Source organism: Cetorhinus maximus, chromosome 13 (assembly GCF_964194155.1).
Source record: "Cetorhinus maximus chromosome 13, sCetMax3.hap1.1, whole genome shotgun sequence".
Lineage (NCBI taxonomy): Eukaryota > Metazoa > Chordata > Chondrichthyes > Lamniformes > Cetorhinidae > Cetorhinus > Cetorhinus maximus.
Genome location: NC_135891.1, coordinates 117,888,075 through 117,910,069, shown reverse-complemented (window position 1 = coordinate 117,910,069; position 21,995 = coordinate 117,888,075). Strand labels below are relative to the sequence as shown.

Here is a 21,995-nt window from a genome sequence, read left to right as displayed (position 1 = left end):
CAAGATTTTGATCCAGCGACAGTGAAGAAACAGCGACATATATCCAAGTCAGGATGATCTACTGTCTTTGTCCTTTTAGTGGTAGAAGTCACAGGTGTGGAAGGTGCAGTGGAAGGAGCCTCAGTGAGATTTTGCACGTGGTCACTGCTGTAATATAGGAAACATGGCAGCCAACTTGATAAATATTCACCCAAGACTCTGGGAGAACTTCACCGCTCTTGTACAAAATAATGCCTTGGGAGATTTTCAGTCCATTTAACAGAGCTGATGAGACATTGGTTTAAGGTCCTAATATAAAAAGTGCACCTCAGACAGTGCAGCACTCCCTCAGTACTGACACTGGGAATGCCAGGCTGCAGGATTATGGTCTCAAATCTCTGGATTGGCAAGTGTGGTGACCTTCTCACAGTGGGGGTATGCGTTGGGATTTAGGTCAAAGCACTCTCAAACTCAACCCCAAAGCCACTGTTGGAGGGACGCCATCCGGCCGGCAGGTGGCGCCGCTCCTCGGCGGTGGTGGGGGGTTGTGAGCGGCGCCGCTCTTGGCCACAGCGCGGCTTCTTTGTTGGAGGGAGCAGGGGGCCCGGAGCCGGGCGGGCGGATTAACCCGGGCCCGGAGGACGGTAAGGCAGAGTGGCCTGGGGCCTGGGCCTCGGCCTCACCCCCGTCCCGGGGAGCGAGAGGATAGGGTTTGAGGACGGTTCCGGGCGGGGCACCGGTGGGTTTGGGCCTCGGGGGGCCGGAAGCGCGGGGAGCCCGGGGCCCCAGCCTCACAAACACTGATTTACCCCCTGAACAGTTTCCAATCTCTCTCTCTCTCTCTCTCCTGCTCTTTACCCGGTAATTGTTTCCTTTTTAATTGTTTATTAATTCCCCTTTTGAAATATAAGGAGCAGGAGTAGGCCATTCGGCCCCTCGTACCTGCTCCCTCACTTAATAAGATCGTGGCTGATCTGACTGTAACCTCAGCTGCACTTCCCTGTCTGTCCCCACAACTCTCTTCACAATCAAAAACCTGTCTAACTCAAACCTGGAATACATTCAATGACCCAGCCTGCACCGCTCGCTGGGGGAGAGAATTCCGAAGAGTAAATGACCCTCTATGAGAAAATATTCCACTCATCTCCATCTTATATCATGGGATGTTGGCTTTGCTGGCTGGGCCAGCATTTATTGCCCATCCCTAATTGCCCCTTGTGAAGGTGGTGGTGAGCTGCCTTCTTGAACCGCTGCAGCCCGTGTGGTGTAGGTACACCCACAGTGCTGTGAGGGAGGGGGTTCCAGGATTTTGACCCAGTGACAGTGAAGGAACGGTGATTTATTTCCAAGTCAGGTTGGGGAGTGACTTGAATGGGAACTTCCAGCTGGTGATGTTCCCATCTATCTGCTGCCCTTGTCCTTCTAGTTGGTGGAGGTCGCAGGTGTGGAAGGTGCTGTCTAAGGAGCTTTGGTGAATTCCTGCAGTGCATCTTGTAGATGGTACACACACTGCTGCTACTGTGTGTAGGTGGTGGAGGGAGTGAATGTTTGTGGATGTGGAGCCAATGAAACGGGCTGCTTTGTCCTGGATGGTGTCGAGCTTCTTGAGTGTTGTGGGAGCTGCACTCATCCAGGCAAGTGGGGAGTATTCCAACACACTTCTGACTTGTGCCTTGTAGATGGTGGACAGGCTTTGGGGAGTCAGGAGGTGAGTTACTCATCACATGATTCCTAGCCTCTGACTTGCTCTTGTAGCCTCAGTATTTATATGGTTAGTCTAGTTCAGTTTCTGGTCAATGGTAACCCCCCAGGATGTTGATATTGGGGGGGATTCAGTGATGGTAATGCAATTGAATGTCATGGGGCGATGGTTAGATTCTCTCTTGTTGGAGATGGTCATTGCTTGGCACTTGTGTGGCACGAATGTTACTTGCCACTTATCAGCCCAAGCTGAATGTTGTCCAAGTCTTGCTGCATTTGGACATGAACTGCTTCAGTCTCTGAGGAGCATGGTGCTGAACATTTTGCAATCATCAGTGAACATCCCCACTTCTGACCTTATGATGGAGGGAAGGCCATTGATGAGACCTCTTATTTTTATATTGTGCCCCCTACTTCTAGGTTAATGTTGATATTGAATTTGCTCATTCTAGATCACAACAGCTCTCTGTATAAAAACAATTCTCACCTTCCACCTCTGGCTGGCTATTTTGCCAATTCAATTTGTGTTCTCTGCCACTGGAAATAGTTTTTCCTTATTTACTCAATCAAAATCCCTTGTGATTTTGGGACACCTCGATTAATTCTCTCGTTAATCTTCTCTGCTCTAAGAAGAACAATCCCAGCTTCTCCAGTCTCTCCATATAACTGACATCCTTCATCCCAGGGACCATTCTAGTAGATCTCCTCTGCACCCTCTCCAAGACTTTGACATCCTTCCTGAGCTGTGATGTCCAGAATTGAACAGAATACTCCAGCTGGGGCCTAGCCAGTGCTTTATAAAGATTCTACATAACTTCCTTTTATCCTCCATTCCTTGAATAATCAAGCCAAGGATCCATCTGCTTTTTTTAACAGCTTTTGCAACTTGTTTTGTCACCTTCAAAGTTTGTGTACGTAGAGCCCCTGGTCTCTCTGTTAATGTACCCTCGTTAAAATTATACCACTCAGTTTATATTGCTTCTCCTCATTCTATTAAAATGAGTCACTTCGCATTTCTCTCTGTTAAATTTAGTATGCAATGTGTCTGCCCATTTCACCAGTCTGTCCACATTCTCTGAAGTCTGTTATTGTCCTCACTGTTTACTACATTCTCAAGTTCAGTATCATCTGCAAACTTTGAAATTGTCTCCTTTATACCAATGTCCAGATCATTAATGTATACGGAAAAGAGCCAAGTTCTGATAACCCCTTGGGAAAATCACTGTATACCTCCCCCTAGTCTGGTAAAGAATTGTTCACCACTACTTTCTGCTTTTTGTCTCTTAACCAATTTGGTATCCGTGCTGACACTGCCCCATTAATCCCCTGGGATTCAATTTTGCTAAGAAATCATGGATGGTCATTTCTTTTTGTGAAGAAAATTTGGAAGGGAGAAGGGGGCAAGTTCCCTCCTCTTAAACACCGTTCTGCCCCTTCCACCCCGATGAAGTAGCAGATGGTAGAGTTAACGCCAGCTTATCCTGTTGTTTCCACAGATGCTGTGCAGATGACACGGACTGGGTTGTCTTTCCTGGCAGAGTCATGACCCTGCTGTGGAGGGTGCTTCCAATGGTGTTCCTGTGCCAGCTGGCGCCGACTGTGGCGGGTGGACACCCTACCAGTGAGCCGGTTCCCGATGACTGGGTCCTGCTCCATGTGTACCAAGGCCAGGTTGTGCCCGGAAACTACAGCTACGTGTATCTTGATGACAGTGGTCGGCTCGTGTTGCGAATGGACAGTCCCCGGGGTGATGCTGACCTCTACATCTCTGACTCCACCCAGCATCCCAGCTTTGATGACTATGAACTGCAGTCGACCACTTGCGGCCGGGACTGGGTGGCAGTACCTGCCAGGTTCCGGCGACCAGTGGCCGTCGCTGTCTACGGGCACCCCTCACATCTGGAGACAGAGTACGAGATGAGGGTTTATCTGGACCAGGGGGTGACAGAGGACCCCTTTGCTGAACTCTCCTACCCTACCGATGAGGGCACTGGCGACAGGACTCCAGGGAAGACAGTGCAGGAGGAGAAGTCGGTGATGTGGACTATAATGATTGGGATTCTGAAGCTGGTGCTGGAGATCCTGTTTTGATGGCATCCCCTCTCAATGGTAGCCCAGAATTGTGGGCAGTTGGACAGCTATCTGAGCTGCAATGTATTTGAAGCTTTTCTGACTTCTACTGCCTGCTTCCACTTGGAGCCTGGCTGAGTTTATAGTTTCCTTGATTTCAAGCAGTTGGTGGCCCGAGTTTAATTTTGAAGAGATGGTGATTGCTTTTTTTTCCTCTGGGGAAGGATACTCCTGAATTATGTGTAATGTAACCCACCATGTTATTACCAGATGAGACACCAGCACTAGTGCTGTTGCAGGATACCCAATCTCCTGTCCCTATCACTCCCCTGTCTGTACCACTTCCTTTCCCGGGGTAGCTCCTCTCTAATGTCCCCTCAAATTTATTTTGTCATTGTGCACAGACCCTTCATTTAAGTGTGTGGTACCTTTAGATTGTTTTGTAAGGCCACGCATGAGCCATATCTTAAAGGATACAACATGTGCACGGCAACATCTGGGTTGCTGCATACCCAAGAGGGAGCATTACTCCTCGCTGATCTATACTATGTCCATTTCCTAGGACACCCCCCCTCCCCGCTGTCTATGCTATGCTTGCTTTCTAGGATAAGCTAGCTATATGCTGTCTATTTCCTGGATAAACCCTCTTTCTGTTTGTACCACATCCATTCAGGCTTTGGTAAAGGGAGACTGTACATTTTCTACATGGAAAGGGCAGCAGCAAGGTTTGTGTGAAGTAGACACTGCTTTCTATTCAGAAAATCAGAGATAATGCAAAGTGATTTGAACACAATACGGCCCAACTGACAACAAACTTAAATACACTCAGTAAACTGGAAATAGAAATCTTATAGAATCTGTGAAATATCTTTTGGAATTATCCGTCATCGATTTGCTTTGCCTGAATGGGAGGCATTTTTTAATTTTTAAAGGCCTTAGAAAAAATGAATGGTGATGGACATTCTTTTTGAGAATGAGAGTCAATAAACACAATGATTGCATTGACCCTGTAGCAGGGTATCTTGTTTCTTAATCTCCAGCATTTGACCAGGACCAATTCAAAGCTCTCCTTTAAGTACAGACATGCTGTTCAAGGTGTAGCTGGTATTACATTTAGTCACAATGCTCCTGGGCTAGGGGGGGGGCGGGGTTAATAAAAGTCAACAAAACCTCAACTACTGAATGCAACCACCCCTGGAACTTGTTTCTATGTATATCGGATAAAAAAGGAACTTGCATTTCTGTAGCACCTTTCACATTCCCAGAATGTTCCAAAGCGCACAGCCAAGGAAGTACTTGTGAAGTGCAGCCACTGTGATATAGCAGCCAGTTAGCCCACAGCAGATCCCCTCAGGGTGAATGTCCTGCTCCTCCCTGTAGCTACTGCTAGGAGACCTGCTCGCATGGTACTTCACGCTCATCTGTCTTGCGCATTCTCACACATCCACTGTAGCTCATCTGCAACTGCTCTGTGACGTCCGTCATCCAATTACACTTAGGTTGACCCCTCTTTCTGCTGCCCTGATGAATGAATAACTAGTTAATCTGTTTTGACGATGTTGGTTGAGGGAGGAATATTAGCCTGGACACCAGGATAATTCTCCTGTTCAAGTAATGCTGTGGGAATTGAAGAAGACCTTGCTTTAGCATCTCATCTGAAAGACAGCACCTCCTACGGTGCTGTGCTCCCACAATACCGTACCAAGAGTGCAGTCCCGATTGTGTACTCAAGTCTCTGGAGTGGGGCTCGAAGCCATGACCTGGCTCAGTGAGAATGCTACCCAGTGAACCAAACTAGGCCAGTCACTCTCTAAACTGAGATGTAGATTGATGAGTTGGGACTAGGTATCCGAGGTAACTGGTACCTATTGAATAGAACTTGGTACTTTCAAAAACAGCTTCTTTTACATAATAGAACATCCCAAGGCACTTCAGAGGAATGTTAACAAACAAAATTTGCCACTTAAGATTTTAGGACAGATGACCAAAAGAAGCATCTTAAAGGGGAGAGAGGGAGGAAAAGAGTTGGAGGGGGTAAAGACCTCTGCAAAACTCAGCACAATTAGTTTCTTGTGCCTGAACACAATTTAAGACTACTTCACCAGTCGTGACTCAATCTCAATTGAATTTAGATTTCCAAAAACACGTTCTCCAGCCAAATTGTTTGCAAAGCCCTGTTTTTAGAAACTTGTGGAATGTGAAGACCAATCTCCATTGTGTTGAAGTTGTGGAATTTGAAGAACGCCATTACCCAATTGGCTTACAACTAGTTGCCTCGATGGTAAGGTATTTAAGGATGAATAAAGGCCCAGTGTTCTTTGGCATGCAGAGTTTCGTGCTCTGGATCAGACAGCAAGTCTGTGTTTGTCATTAACTGTGTTAACCTTGAAGAATTAAAGATGAGGAGTCAACTTGTCAATGACCCCTCTCACCACAAGTCTCTCGAGCACTTTTCCTTCAAAAGAACAACCTGTCCTTATTTTTATTCCTGTACAGAGAATATATCACGTACTGGAAATGCCTGATATTAACTGTGTGTTTTTGCTGGTGTAGGAGGGAGGACGAGAGGAAATAATAAATTCACCAAGTGCAGTCTGCATCATTCATTAACAGCATCATCGCACATTTGTGTCATGAAGGTTGATATTTTCAGGGAAGACTGTCTTGTCAAGGCATCTGGTTCACTGGGTAAATGCATCACTTTGAATAGCAAGACTGCCAGGTCCAATCCCTAGCCTGTCTGGAGATAGCTGACAGCTTGAACTCAGTGGTCAGAGCCAAGTGGGGGTGGAGAGGGGTATGTGGAGGTTATAGGGTTCTTGGAAGAAATCAACTAGAATGAACATAACATAAGAATAGCAGGAGTAGACCATATGGCCCTCAAGACTGCTCCACAATTCAATAGAATCATGGCTAATCATCTGCATCAACTCCGTTCCCTAACTACAGACTCCATCCCTCTCCCTGGCAAGAATCAGATTAAGCCAGTCTCTTCGCAGCTTCGGTGTCACATTTGATCCTGAGATGAGCTTCTGATCTCATTCGTGCCATCACTAAGACTGCCTATTTCCATCTTCAGAACGTTGCTCGACTTGGCCCCTGCCTTAGCTTGTCTACTGCTGAAAGCCTCATCCATGTCTTTGTTACCATTAGATTCAACTATTCCAACACACTCCAGGCTGGTCTCCCACATGCTACCTTCTGTAAACTTGTGGCCATCCAAAACCGCTACCCCTGAATTAACTCACAGCAAGGCCCGTTTCCCCTATTACCCCTATACTTGTTGACCTACATTGGCTCCCAGTCAAACATTGTCTTGATTTTAAAATTGCTATCCTTGTTTTCAATTCCCTGCATAGCTTTGCTTCTTCCTATCTCTGTAATCCCCTCCAATCCTACGAGATATAAACTTCCTTCTAATTCTGGTCTTCTGTGCATTTGTAGTTATAATTGCTCCACCATTGATCCTTCAGTTATTTGATCCCTAAGGTCTAGAAGCCCTTCCCTACACCCCTTTGCCTCTCTATCTCATTTACCTCCTTTAAGATACTTAAAACCTACGTCTTTGACCAAGCTTTTGGTTATCTGACCTAATTTCTCCTTAGGTGGTTTGGTGTCACACTTTGTTTTATAATGTTCCTGTGGAGCACCTTGGGACATTTCATTACATTAGTGGCGCTACATAAATGTAAGTTGTAGTTCAACTCTACTTTCCCGATTGTTAAGGCAAACTTGATTGTTAAGACAACCTTGGCCCTACTTCATCCATTCCCATGATCCTGATCCAGCTTCTACCTGTGGAAACGGTTTCACTGCTTCCCTATCCGAACCCTTTATTAAAGACTCAGCATGCTTGACCCCCTCTATCCCAGGGTTTCTGGAAGAAATGATTGAGGGGACAGAGAGTAGAATAATGAGATTATGTCAATTGTGCATGTTCTTACTTGGAGAAGGCTGAGAGGAGATCCTATTGTTTGATGGGCAACAAACTCTGGCCTTGCCAGCAATGCTCACCTCCCGGGAATGAATAAATGAGTTGGTAGTAATGCACGCTTTGGAGGGAACTTTATGATCCTGGGGCAATATCCTAAGTGGGGCTGGTTAATTGTGCGATTGGGGATACAGACAGTGTTTGGAACAAACAAACAGATAGTGAATAAATTGAAATACAATTTCAAACAATACCTATAAAAATTGGTCACATTGATAAATTTTAATTGAGCTCACAAATTGAGAGGCTCCTAGCCATAATGAGAGACATTAGTTCCCTCCAATTCAGAAAGTTTGCAAACATTTCTGGGTGAAGATGATATAATTAAATAAATGATTTAAACTTTTCAATCTGCTCTATTTGTACACAGATTTCTACATTCTTAGTGCTCGTTAATCTGAAGCTGTCCACTCTACACTGTCCGAGGTCAGGTACAGGGCTGCCTGATGGTAAAGCAATCTATTGAATGGATCTGGACCAAAGGTGGATAGAGATGTGTGCTTGGCTTCTTTTATGGCCCAGTGTACAGCACTGTCTTTGAGTCAGAAAGCTGTGGGTTCCAGCTATTCCAGGGACTTGTGTGTGTAATCTAGGCCGAAGTTCAGTGCTGCACTGTTGGAAATGCGGTGATTTGAATGGAATGAGATTCTAGAGTGTAGATCCTAGGTAGCTGAAGGTATAGGCACCAGTGGTGAGGTAAAGAAAGGAGGCCAGTCAGGGAAATGGAGTGGGGAGTGTTGGGGAGGAGGATGTGACATTGTATGGCTGGAGGAGGTTCCAGAGTTAGAGGTGAGGTTGTGAAGAGATTTAAACGTGAGGATTGAGAATGTTAAATTTACAACATTGTGGAATGAGGAGGAGCCAGTGCATGTTAGGACAGGAGTGATGGGTGAGTAGGATTTGTGAGTTACGATACAGGTAGAGTTTTGGATAAGCTGTAAATTATGGAGGCGAGAAGCCATTGAAGAGAGTCTGGAGGTGACAAAGGAACAAATTAAAGTTAATGCAGTGAACAAGGGATGCAGATTTAAGGTAATTGACAAAATGCCAGAGGCAAAATGGGAAATATTTTTAAGCAGCGGGTTATTGTGATCTGGAATTTGCTGCCTGAAGGGGCGTAGAGCCAGATTCAATAGTAACTTTCAAAAAGAGAATTGGATTAATACTTGAAGGGGAGAAAATTTCAGTGCTGTGAGGAAAGAGTAGGGGAGTGGATAAATCACCCAAAGACCTAACACAAGCACAATGGACCAAATGACCACCGCCTGAGCCATCAAGATTATATGAGGTTTTTAGCAGCAGATGGTAAAACCAATAGTGAAACTGATTAAACCCATGTGTGATAACCTGAGGCCATGGTATGTAGTTATGTAACCACTAAAAAGCTTGTACACTCTGGCCTTGACCCCAATCATCTTTTCCTTTGTTGCTATAAAGCCACGTTCCCTTAACATCTCAGTCCCTCACCATCCAGGGCAGCCATCCAGTTGAGCTGTGTACATTGGGAAGTTTCCAGATTCAGCCTGCAACCTCTCTGGTGCAATTGCCAGTTCTGACATTTTCAGTTGATCGCCCAGCATCAACAGCATTTCGAAATTTCCATTATCCTTTATTTAAAGAAGTGCTTCCTGACATCACTCCTGAATGGCCTAAACCTGCAGGATTAAAGAAGTGCTACTACAGTTGTATAGAACCTTGGTGAGACCGCACCTGGAGCATTGTGTGCAGTTTTGGTCTCCTTACCTAAGGAAGGATATACTGGCTATAGAGGGAGTGCAGTGAAGGTTCGCCAGACTGATCCCAGGGATGGTGGGATTGTCCTATGAGGAAAGATTGAGGACACTGGGCCTTTATTCTCTTGAGTTTAGAAGAATGAGAGGTGATCTCATTGAGGCCGACAAAATTCTCAGGGCTCGACAGGGCAAATGTAGGAAGGATGTTTCCCCTGGCTGGAGTGGGGTGTGTCAAGAACTAGGGGACACAGTCCCAGAATAAGAGGTAGACCATTTAGGACTAAATTTCTTCACTCGGTGGTGAATCTTTGAAATTCTCTAACCCAGAGGGCTGTGGAGGCTTAGTCATTGAGCATGTTCAAGACAGAGATCGATAAATTTCTAGTTATTAAAGATATCACGGGATATGGGGATGGCGCAGGAAAATGACGTTGAGGTCGAAGATGAGCCATGATCTAATTGAATGGTGGAGCAGGCTCAAGGGGTTGAATGGCCTACTCCTACTCCTATTTCCTATATTCCTAAAACAACAATGTTATAATGACCAGATAATCTGTTCTTATGAGTTGGTTGAGGGATAGAAATTGCCTTGTTCTTCAATATCTTGCCTTGGGATCTTTTGCCTGAGAGGGCAGATAGGACCCTAGTTTAATTTTTCAGCTGAAAATTGGTACTTCCAATTTAAACTGATTGGCAAAAGAACCAGAGGTGACATAAGTGTAAACTTTTTACGCAATGAGTGGCTACAATTTGGAATGTACTGAAAGGTTGGTGGATACAGATTCAATCATAGCCTTCGAAAGGAAATTGGATAAATAATTGAAGGAGAAATATTTGCAGGGATACCAGGAAAGACCAGGAGGATAACTGGATTGCTCTTTGAAAGAGTCGGCACAGGTTAATGGTCTGAATGCCTTCCTGTGCTATACTATTCTATAATTTTAAGACGAGTGGAGAACGCACGATGTTCTATTACAGGTGAAAGTGTAACCTACTGAGCCATACAGTGGTCTAATTATTGCTCCAAGCTAACTGATCAGCTAACTGAACACAAATGAGGAATGAGGTGAAACCTTATCTCCTTTCACTCCTTCAGTCACTGAATATGACAGACATATTGAGTGGATGTTGTAAATTTTTCCCCCAACTCTTTATTTAAAGGTTTTCAAAGTAAACAGTGGTTCAGCAAATAACATGAGATTGAGCAACTGGCTGAATATAACACAATATAAAGGTAACAGGTACATCAGGAAAATGAGCAGGTCACAGGCAATCTGCGATGGAACACAATGCAGCCCCCAGGAAACAACGCCATAGCAATGTAGGAGAAATGCCCCACAGAAACCGTTCTAAAAGCAGCCAATCTAGATTTTGGAGAGGGCACACAGGAGATTAGCAGAACATACCAGAAATGAGGAATTTCATTACTGGACTAGAGAAACTGGGATTGTTCTCCTTAAATCGGAGAAGGTTAAGGGGAGATTTAATAGAGGCATTCAAAATTATGAGTTTTGATAAAGTAAATAAAGATAAATTGTTTCCAATGCTGGGATGGGTGAACAAGGCACAGATTTAAGGTAATTGGCAAAGAAGCCAGAGGGGAGATGAAGAGAAATGTTTTTATGCAGTCATGATCTGGAATGTGCTGCCTGAAAGGGCAGTGGAAGCAGATTCAGTAGTAACTTTCAAAAGGGAATTAGATAAATACTTGAAAAGGGAACATTTGCAGGGCTATGGAGAAAGAGCAGGGGAATATTGGAACTAATTGAATAGTTCTTTCCAGCACAGGCACAACGCACCTTCTCTGCTGTAAGTTTCTATAAGGTGCTGTTAAACAGCAACTATTCTCAGACTCTAGTAATTTTATATGTGGTACTGGTGTAAGCAAAAGCAACATGGTGGTCGGAAGACCATAAGAAATAGGAGCAGGAGTAGACCACGTGGCCCTTCAAGCCCCCTGCATCATTCAATGTGATCATGTCTGATCTTCTGCCTCAACTCCACTTTCCACCAGCATCTCTCTAGGGAGATTCAAGTTCCTCAAGTTCAACTCCCAACACATGCCAACCAGTGTTCCTTGGAGACTGTTTGGGAGTGGGTTAAAGATTAAAAGGGAAAGGAGCTAGTGCTTTCCAAAGACGAGCAGGAAACTGTTGGGGGTTCAGCCCCTTTCCCCAAGTAATCCTACTGGAAACTGTACAGTACTTCGATTAGCATGATTGTGCAAGCGTGCCAATTGGTATAATATGTGTGGATGTTTTTGTGTGTCTCTCTCTCGCAGCTGAACAACTTAATGAGGATGAGAGCATAAAGCAAAACTAAATTATTCTCTACAAGCGTAAAGACAGAACAATGGTATTACTAACTTCTGCATAACAAAATGTACAGTACAGTACATTTCTCATAAAAATGACAAAAATATAAACTAAAGGTGCAAACACAACCATGCAGTAAATAAACTATACAATTATTTACAGGTAATGAAGTGTTGCTTTAAGTTTAAAATCCAGTTGACGCGATGACCATATTGGGATTACCTCAAAGATTGCCAAAATAAATGAAACAAACAGTGTTTCCAGCTGGACAGTTTGTTCTTTTTTTTGTTGCAACAGATCGTGTTTGTATTTTTTGTTCTGGCACAGTACTACTGGTTCATCTCTGAGACATGGATCAGATCCAATTTCCTTCTTCTGGCGGCAAAGTCTTGCAAGGACCTAGTTGAATCCAATCCAGATAGAACAGTGATCCCTGCCCTCCCTATCTCTGTAACATCCCCTTACCCTACAACCTTCCAAAATCTCTGCATTCCTCCAATTCTAGCCTCTTACACAACCCAGATTATTATTGATGATTATACTTTCACTAAGAACGGCAATTTCCTCCCTAAACCTCCTTTCAGGTGGTCTTTAAAACTTGTCTGTTTGTACAAGCTTCTGGTCACCTGTCCTAATACCACCTTGTGTCTCAATGTCAAATTTTGTCTGATGACTCTCCATAAAGCACCTTGGGATGTTTTACTATGTTAAAGGTGCTATATAAATGCAATGTTATTGTTAAAACACTATCATTTTTCCAGTAGGATCTAGTTAATGGCCATAGAAGCAACGAATGGTGCAATCACACTCTGTATGTTTAACTCCTATGTGAAACCAAAATTTCGTCTAACCAAGGCTAAACTGGTATTGCAAATTGAGTGTTGAAGATCCAAATCTGACCCTAAAATTGGCCTTTTTATATAGACATATGAATGATTAGATATTCCAGTGCAATTTGGCATTGGCAACGGTTTATTAAAGCTGCTGTGATACTGAAAAACTTCAAGTCTTGGAAGTATAGCCAATGCTGAGGCTACTTGTTGGCTTATCAACATAACACTTTGAAAGATGCTGAAAAATAGACTTAAGCAGTCAACTCTCATTTACGTTGGGTATACGGCACAGAAACAGGCCATTCGGCCCAACCAGTCCATGCTGGTGTTTATGCTCCACTTGAGCCTCCTCCCATCTTTTCTCATCTAAATCTATCATCATAACCCTTTATTCCCTTCTCCCTCATGTGCTTGTCTAGCTTCTTGATCAATGCATTTACAGTACTTTAACCACTCCTTGGGATATCAAGTTCTATATTCTTACCACTCCTTGGCTAAAGAGGCGTCTTTTGAATTCCCTATTTGATTTCTTGATGGCTATCTTATATTAATGGCCTCTAGTTACGCTCTCATACAGAATTAGTTCAAGTTGAGGCCAAGTAAATCTCTCGGTTGAAAAATGCTGGAGTAGGATGAGGATATGAAACACTTCTCAATGTAGAACAATATGGACCTGAACAAATGGAGCAACATGATGATAATTTGATTTATTTATTCATGGGATGTGGGGGTCGCTGACTAGATCAGCATTTATTGCCCACCCCTAATTGCCCTTGAGAAGGTGGTGGTGAGCTGCCTTCTTGAACTGCTGCAGTCCATGTGGTGTAGATACACCCACAGCGCTGTTAGGGAGGGAGTTCCAGGATTTTAACCCAGAGACAGTGAAGGAACGGCAATATATTTCCAAGTCAGGATGGTGAGTGGCTTGGAGGGGAACTTCTATGTGATGGTGTTCCACCATGGGCAGAATTTTACCCTCGTCGGGCGGGTGCAGTGGGCAGGCCAGTGGGGAGTGGTCGTGAAGCCGACTGCCGCCTGCGATCAGGCACCAAGATGGATTTCATTCTGGCTGGCCAACTAACTGAACTCTGTGTCTCAGGGAGCTGAAGAATTTTGAAAATAAAAAATAAAGAATTTTAAAATGCTAATAACATGTCCCCTCATGTGACTCTGTCACATGAGCAGGGACATGTTAGAAATTAGCTTGAAGAATTTTTTTTAAATCATTGATCGAAACCTCATCCCGCCCGTGGATGAGGTTTCGCAAAAAATCCAAAGGCCGCTTGGCAATTTCACCTGCCTGCCAACCATAAGGTTGGATGGGCAGCGAAAAATGTCATTTAATTAGAACATTAATGACCTTAATAGGCCTGTTACTTGTTGGCGGGTGCGCTGCACACACGCACCTGCTGACTAAAATATTGCGCGATGCGCTGGGATGCTTGCCCGACATCATCGTGCGTCATTTTATGTTCATTCAGGTTGGGCGCGTGCCCGCCCAATGAGCGCAATATTCTGCCCCATGTGTTTGCTGCCCTTGTCCTTCTAGATGCTAATGGCCATGGTTTGGAAGGTGTTGTCTAAGGAACCTTGGTGAGTTCCTGCAGTGCATCTTGTAGACGGTATACACTGCTGCTACTGTGTGTCGGTGGTGGAGGGAGTGAATGTTTGTGCATTCTAGCATTCTAGTTGCTGCCAACAACCATTCATAAATAAATGAGAGAAATTTCATTTATACAATACATTTCACAATCTCACAAGGCATTTCACAGCCAAGTACTTTTTTTGAAGTATAGTCACTGTTGTAAGAAACATGGCAGCCAATTTGTGCACAGCAAGCTCCCACAAACATCAGTATGCTAATGACCAGATAATCTGTTTTAGGTATTGGTTGAGGAATAAATATTTGCCAGGAGAACTCCCATAGTCTTTTTCAAATAGTGCCATGGGATTTTTTTTAACAGCTACCATAGAAGCTGACAGACTTCAGATTAACATCTCATCTGAATGATGGCACCTCTAACAGGTGCTGCACTGGAGTCTCAACCTGGATTTACGTCTCTGGAGCGGGATTTGAACCCTTCCAACTTCCAAGTTGGAGTGAAGCAGTTATTGAAGTAGGGATTCATTTAAGAAGAGAATGGTACAAGTACTTGAAGCAGAAAAATGTATCAAATAACGTGGGTAAGGCAGGAAAATGGGATTAAAATAGGTAGCTCGAGTCAAAGACGTAATTGAGTTGTCTTATTTAGTGAAAGGAAAAAAGAATTTGCATTTATATAGCACCACGACCTCATAATGTTCCAAAACACTTTATAACCAATGAAGTACTTCTGAACTGTACTCACTGTTGTAACATGGAAAACACTAAATACTATGATAAAGTAGTAATCTCCATTGTAGAACCCCTTGGGAAAATTGGACAAAAGCCATGTCAAATTTCATTGGATGATCTTAGCCTCAGAGGTAATATATCATTTGTTTCTTGGCAGTGATGACATCCCTGGAACACAACATTAGCTTCCTTTCCTACGGTCTTCCAATGTTGTTGGCCCAACTTCTGCAATGATCTGGTTGTAGCGTGGCTTAGAATGCAGGGTGTTTTTTCATTCATATTTGCGTTGAAAAACCTAGGGGCAGGGCCAAGTCCCACAGCTGTAAAGATTAGGAAAAGATATTGAGACTAATCAAAGACAGAATGGAAAAATGTGAACTTATAGATGCCTTTCGTTGTCTCAGGATGACCCAAAGTACTTTACAGCCAATGAGGTACTTTGAAGATTTGTCACTGGTGTAATGTTGGGAAACAAGAAAATAACAGCAAAGAGATTGGATTTTATTGCCTACAGATTGAAATTGAAAGAAAGGTTCCATATATTTGAGGGAAAGAATTGAGGAAGGACTGAGTTCTGCTATGGAAGAACCAATTCCAATCCAGACTGGATTAACGTTTTCAAGACTGAGCATTCTTTAGAGCTTGTGTAGTTTAGTTTTCATTCTCTTCTACGATGTGGACATCACTGCTAGACCTGTGTTAATTGCCCATCCCCAGGTGCCCAATCTCTGTAACCTCCTCCAGTCCTATGACCCTCCAAGATCTCTGCACTTTTCCAACTCTGGCCTCTTGTGCATCCCTGATTTCCATCCTTCCACCAGTGGCAGCCATGCCTTCAGTTGCCTGGGCCTTAAGCTCCGGAATTCCCTCCCTAAATTTCTTTGCCTCTCTCTACTCCTTTAAGATGCTCCTTGAAACCTGCATGCCTCTTTGACCAAGCTTTTGGCGATTTGCCCTAATATCCCCTTATGTGGCTTGCCAGCAAATTTTGTTTGCTAGCACTCCTGTGAAGCACCTTGGGACATTTTACTACTTTAAAGGTGCTATATAAAAACAAGTTGTTGTGATTTGATACAAAACTGGCTAGGCTACTACAGAAATCAGTTAAGAATTAACAAAGTTGGTGTGGGACTGGAAGCCGGACTGGTCAGGATATAAAGTTTCATTCCTAAAAGGGACATGAGTGAACGAGTGGGATTTTATAACAATTTGACACCTTCATAGTCACTTTACTGATACCAGCTTTTTAATTCCAGAATTCCACTGGTAGGAGCTGGATTGGAACAGAGGAATTGCTGAACAATAAAAGACCAGGGTCCATCTAGTTCATCTACCACCCTGGTGGTGACATGACATGATGATAATGGAGTTGTTGACCAATCACAGCAATCAGTTTCTATCAATGAGCCCACAAGAGACCCAGACTTGAGGTGAGGAAAACCTCAGAGGGGAAAGCTTTAGGAACCAAAGGTCCAAACATTTTTTAGGAGTCCCGCTTTGGTGTTTGAGGATGCAGTTAAACTGTTACTTTTGTATCACCATAAAATAGTTTTCATTCTGCTACACCTCAAGAGTAATGGTATAACTCCAACATCAGGTTCCAATCCAACTGTTCCTCCTCATTCGAAGAACAAAGCTAGCAACTATTTGCAATCCAGGTATTACTTGAGATGTGTCCTGATTAACTGATTGAGTTTCACTCTATGTTACCAGCACCGTCGTTAGATTGGTTAATGTGCTAACTATGTAATCAACCTTCTGAACAGTAAGTAGGAGTTTCCAACACAAAGGACACGTCTTGTACAGATTTTACTTTATACTAGTCTCTCTACTCCCATAAAAAGGAGTTAAGCTAAATTGAATTATTTCCTAAACAGAACACCCTGCAGTTTAACAATTGCTTCTTGTAAAGGATAGAAAGGCTACTTCGTTTCTCCAAAAGTATTTGCTTCTCTCCCCTCTCCCACCCATGTCCGCTCATGCATAGCTGTGGAACTAGAGTCACATACAGGCACAGACCAGGTAAGGACAGTTGGCTTCCTTCCTCAAAGTTAGTGAACAGGTTGGATTTTTAAAACATTCTAATAGCTTAACAGTTAGATTTTTCTTTCCAGAATTGAATTCAAATTCTCAAACTACCATGGTGGGGGTTTGAACTCCTGTTGTCTGAATTACTAGTCCAATAAAATAACCGCTACACTAACAGACCCTTCACTAATACACCTTCTGCTCTATCCAACTTTCTTCCATTTACTGTGATGTTGCATACTGGAATGTCCTTTGTCTTTGTCACAACATCACAGTAAATGGAAGCAAGTTAGAACACATCTTTCTACTCAACTAACTAAGAAGCACAGGAACATCCGATGTCAAAAGCAGTACTGAAATCCAAAAAAGGATTGGACAAGCCAAAAATGTTTTTACAAAATTAAGCAACATTCTAAGAACGTCAGCTTGACCCTTGAAAGGAGAATCCATTTACTAAAACATTAGGTCTGGCCAGTGATGAGTTATGGATGTGAGGCTTGGAACACTGGGAAAGAGGAAGAAAAGAAAACCAACAGCTTTGAAATGTGGTGCTTAAGAAGGATCCTAGGGGTAAGCTGGGTGGAGAAAAGAATTAACGAAGTAGTACTGAATGAGGCCAGCAGAACAAGAAAACTCTTGGATAATGTCAAAAGAAACAAATGGAATTCTTTACATGTTATCCATGCAGAAGGGTTGGAGTGCCAAATCACCACCGGAAGGGTTAACGGAAGAAGAGGAGGAGGCCGACAATGAAGGAAGCAGCTAGGCCACATTAAAGACTGGCTTAAGCAGAACTCCAGCAATCAGGTCATCCACTGTTGCTATGATTGGAAAGTTTGGAAGACCACGGTCGTCTACACCACTTGGAATGGCACTTAGATGATGACGGCTCTACCCAAACAACACATGATCACAGCATCCAAAGACCTGTGCCCCACACCCAACATCTTTTTGAATTCTCTGAGTGACATTGTTGACATGGACCAAATTATGAATAGTTTCATGCTACAAGCCCAACACCAATAGGAAATGCTTTGAGACACCCTCTGTCCACCCCACCGGTGTTCATCTGTAACCAACAGGGAGCAGGGACTACCGTCCCATCTGTTTGGGGGTGCATTCTGTTCCGAATCCCAGAGGTGAAAGGTCAGTACACTAATGTGCCCCAACAGAACGTGCAATACATATAGTTGAGCGTGGCCTTGATTGACTGTATTCAATGCTGAAGAATTCCTCACTTGTTAACAAAATTAATGACCCTTAGTAAACAAGAATATCACTGTGGAGTTCACTATGTACAGATTTTATAATATACCTATCATTTCAGGATCAAGAAAAGTCCATTCCAATCTACTGTCTGGGAAGTCCACTCCTTCTTATGTTTCTGTTGATAATCCGGGCCCTACGACTCCTTTGACCTGAGGGGTAGGCTACAATCCGAGATTGCGCAGGTCGGATTTGTGCCTGTCTCCTCATTTCTGCCCCAATCTCCATCAGGGTCTCAGCTGGAGAACTCTGGATCCGCTGGAAGAGACTCTGGCGGGTCACAGGCTTTTCCTGACAGTTGAAGGTCAAAGCGTTTCCCAGATCAACCTTCATTTCTCGGGAAAAACCATCGGAGGTGCCATCGAAGCAGCGGCCTATGGCGATCTCCTTGGCCAGCCTTGGATTTTGATCGGTAACGGTGTAGATTCCATAGTTGTGGCCCAAGGGGTCAACGGGGGCCAGCATGCTGAAAGCTGACGTGTCGTTGTTGATGGCCAAGGGTGGATGTCTGCGCAAGTATTCCTGCAGCAGGTTATTAATCCTAGTTCGCCGGCAATTTCCCTGGGGGATCACAGTCACCAGAGTGCGGTCAACGGAGCTTTGGTCAAACAGCATGCCACCACATTTGAACTCAAGGCAAGCAGCTGAAATGTTGTGCTTGATCATATCCCGGACACTGCGCACATCACGGATACCATACAGCTGCCCCGTGGTCTCTGGGTGAGTGCTGCCGCTATTGCGTGATCTCACCATGACCTCCAGTGGCCCATTAACTTTGATCTTGATGTAGCAGGCCCTGAACTCCTGAGGATTAGGCCACCAGGAGAGATAGTCCCCAGTCCAACTGGTCAAGTCGTTTTCCTCAAAAGGCACCACGTTGTACTCATATTTGTCCTTTTCCACTTTGTAAAATCTGAAATGGTTGGCTGACACTGGGGCATCCTCACAGTCTTTTATATTCTGGTATGCGTATATCGGGCCATTGGTCTCGTCAATGTTATTTGCGTTGGGCTTTGCGAGATTAATTTTGAAAGCCGTTTTCTTCAGCTGGGCATCCTCATGGTCTGTCCTCCTGTAGTCAAGTTTGCCTAGGAAGGGCTGAGAGACTCCAATGATGTTGGGGTTCATTTTAGGACTTGAGGCAGCAGCTTCCAGCTCCTCAGCTCCAAGGGCAGCTGTAACATAGGCTGTGTAAGCATCCGGCCTAGCAGCGTCACAAAAGGCAGGAAGGCAGGCCCCATTAGACCCTGTTATGACACTGTCAAAGCGGCCCCAAGCTCGAGGATTGGCCGTGTAGCCTGGCAAAGGTTCCAGGTTAATCAGCGTGATCACAACTCCCTCTAGTTGCTCGCCAGGCAAGAACTTCTCACTCATGTAGGCCCTTACTTTCACATAGCAGCGTCTGGCTTCTGGAACATCCAGGTTGAAAAGACGGCGCTCCCGGATCTCCATGTTACCAATCAAGAATGTCCTCTCCTCGCGTTTGTTGCGCTTTCTCTTCTCAACGTGGAAGAGGCTCTCCTCCTCCCAGAAACCGGTGTTTGGGTTCAAGGACCACAACCTCATTTTCTCCACGTGTTCTGGCATCTTGACACTGGCAGTGTCAAGGTAGACTGTAACACTGGAGGCTGCAAGGACCTCGTTCGATAATTCCTCCCGGAAGTCTGCCGAGAACATGCCATAGGTTCTGAGTGGTAGAATGTCCCCCTCTGCATCCACAAAGTTCAGGTCGCTTGACGCAGCCGTGGCAAGGGTGATGTTCCTCGGGTCCAGAAAGGTCACACTGGCCTTGACTTTCCCGTTGTAGCTTTCCCCATTGCTTCTGCGGAATGAGTTGGGTGCAATTTCTAGCTTCCCAATGGTGTCTTCGCCTTCCATTTCTCCCAGTGGAATGGTGATGCCTTTGGTGGAGTCAACCTCTATTGGCTCTGATTTCCTCATTAGCTTCACCTCAAAGTACACAGCACCACTTTTCCGGTCAAAAGGAAAGACTTTAACAGTGTCCACAAACTTGTTCATCCTGTCGATAAACTGGACAACAAGCCTTTCCGTTCCCTGAGGAACCTGTATGGTGAAGGTCCCCTTGTAGCCTGTCAGGCCAACACTCTCATTACCAACAAAGATCTGTCCAAACCGAAGTGGCTCCCCATTATCTGCTGCTACTGCCCTCCCTCTGATTAATACTTTGGGCTCCAGGCACTTCTTGCAGCTGCAGCTTGCCACCACCTTGACAGGAAGGGTGTAGCCCTGACACGCAATCTCCATGTTCTTTATCTCCTTCACACCACAGCAGTAGCTTGTGCTGTCCTTGCAACGGAGGTCAAAGTTCAGGTCCCCGGCACACCTGCTGTTGGGACACTTCCCGACATTGTAGAAGAAGGAATTGGTTGCCTTCTGAAAGCAGTTCCCTGGCAGTTTAATTAAATGCTTCAGTGGTTCAGGGTTGCAATTTGGTTCTCCTTTGGCTGAAGAAAAAGAGACAAGAAAGAAAGGGTTATAGGATTACAAAAAGTACATTCAATCCCATGCTGGTGTTTATTCCCCATGTGGGCTTCCAGTCCACCTCTCTTCCTCTCACCCTATCAATATATCCTGCCATTCTTCCCCTTAACTGCATCTATGCTGTTTGTCTCAAACACTCCCTGTGGTAATGAGTTCCACATTCTCACCACTCTCTGGATAAAGAAGTTTCTCCTGAATTCCCTATTAGGTGGTTTATTTGGCAGCACTCTATCCTCTATCAAGAAACCTCTGGAGAAGGATAGATAGCTCACACCACGTTCCCTTCTGAAAGGTGCAAGAACAATTGTGAGCATCATGCACCATTGAAACTATAGGCGTTTATTCCTAACGAATGCTTTAAATGTTTTTCGGTACACATCAGCTCAGTTACCCAGCAGTATTCCTGTTCACAGCTCCACCTGCACCCAGAGCTTTTTGAGGACTTCAACTTTTCAGATGGTTTTGTTACAAGGACATTTTGTTCTGTTTTGGCAAGGAGCTGTATATCTGTCAACACCCTGAAACCTGTTGCTTTTTCTCTTTTTTACGGCTTTTTGCTTGAATATAGTTTGCTGGCAGTTTTGCAGGGAAATTTTACGCAGGCATTAATGTGAAAGACTGCAGCTGCCTTTGAACCTCTTCCATGTTAAATTGAAATCCAGAGACAAAACCTGTGGAACTTCAACAAAATGGGCCTGAGGACATTAACAGGCAGCTAAAACTGGTTAAACCATTTCCAGACTCAACATTTATTCTAAAAAAAACATCTTTTGTGATGATTATTAGTCCAAGTGTGATATCTTTCCCAAAAGCAAACTACTGTAAATGCTGGAAATCAGAAATAAAACAGAACATACGAATTAGGAGCAGGAGTAGGCCATTCGGACCCTCAAGCCTGCTCCACCATTTGATAAGATCATGGCTGATCTGATTTTGGCCTTAACTCTACTTTCTTGCCTACTGCCTATAACCTTTGACTCCTTTGTCAACCAAGACAAGATGCTGGGAAAATTCAACAGGTCAGTTAGCAACTATGGAGAGAGAAGCGAAAAGAAGACTGGCATTCATATATTCAGCTTCCAACCTCATAGTCTCCCAACCTTGGACGGCCCGCTTCTACCTCTTACCCAAAATCCACAAGCAGGACTGTCCCAGCAGACCGATCGTGTCAGCCTGTTCCTGCCCCACGGATCTCATTTCTTGCTATCTTGACTCCATTCTCTCTCCCCTTGTCCAGTCTCT

The 21,995-nt window shown here is 44.3% G+C and overlaps 2 protein-coding genes across 3 annotated transcripts in view; one reads left to right on the top strand and one right to left on the bottom strand.

Annotated features, from left to right (window-relative positions):
- Window positions 1-519: 519 nt before the first annotated feature.
- On the top strand, window positions 520-4,755 carry c13h6orf120 (chromosome 13 C6orf120 homolog). 2 transcript variants are annotated; one of them, XM_078556125.1, is made up of 2 exons: window positions 520-623; window positions 3,177-4,755. In XM_078556125.1, the coding sequence occupies exon 2, from the start codon at window positions 3,223-3,225 to the stop codon at window positions 3,769-3,771; it is 549 nt and encodes a 182-aa protein (XP_078412251.1). In that variant the 5' UTR covers window positions 520-623; window positions 3,177-3,222; the 3' UTR covers window positions 3,772-4,755. The 2 variants fall into 2 exon arrangements, with proteins under 2 accessions (XP_078412251.1, XP_078412252.1); XM_078556126.1 differs by lacking the exon at window positions 520-623 and adding an exon at window positions 710-840.
- A 5,841-nt stretch (window positions 4,756-10,596) lies between these two features.
- Window positions 10,597-21,995, bottom strand: part of cilp2 (cartilage intermediate layer protein 2) — a 39,416-nt gene continuing 28,017 nt past the window's right edge. The window contains exon 9 of the mRNA XM_078556124.1: window positions 10,597-20,716. Coding sequence (XP_078412250.1) covers window positions 18,336-20,716 — 2,381 coding nt within the window. The 3' untranslated portion in view covers window positions 10,597-18,335. The remainder of the gene's footprint in view (window positions 20,717-21,995) is intronic.

Coding starts and splice junctions, on each gene's coding strand:
- c13h6orf120 (XM_078556125.1), top strand. CDS start 3,223: ATGACCCTGCTGTGGAGGGTGCTTCCAATGGTGTTCCTGTGCCAGCTG.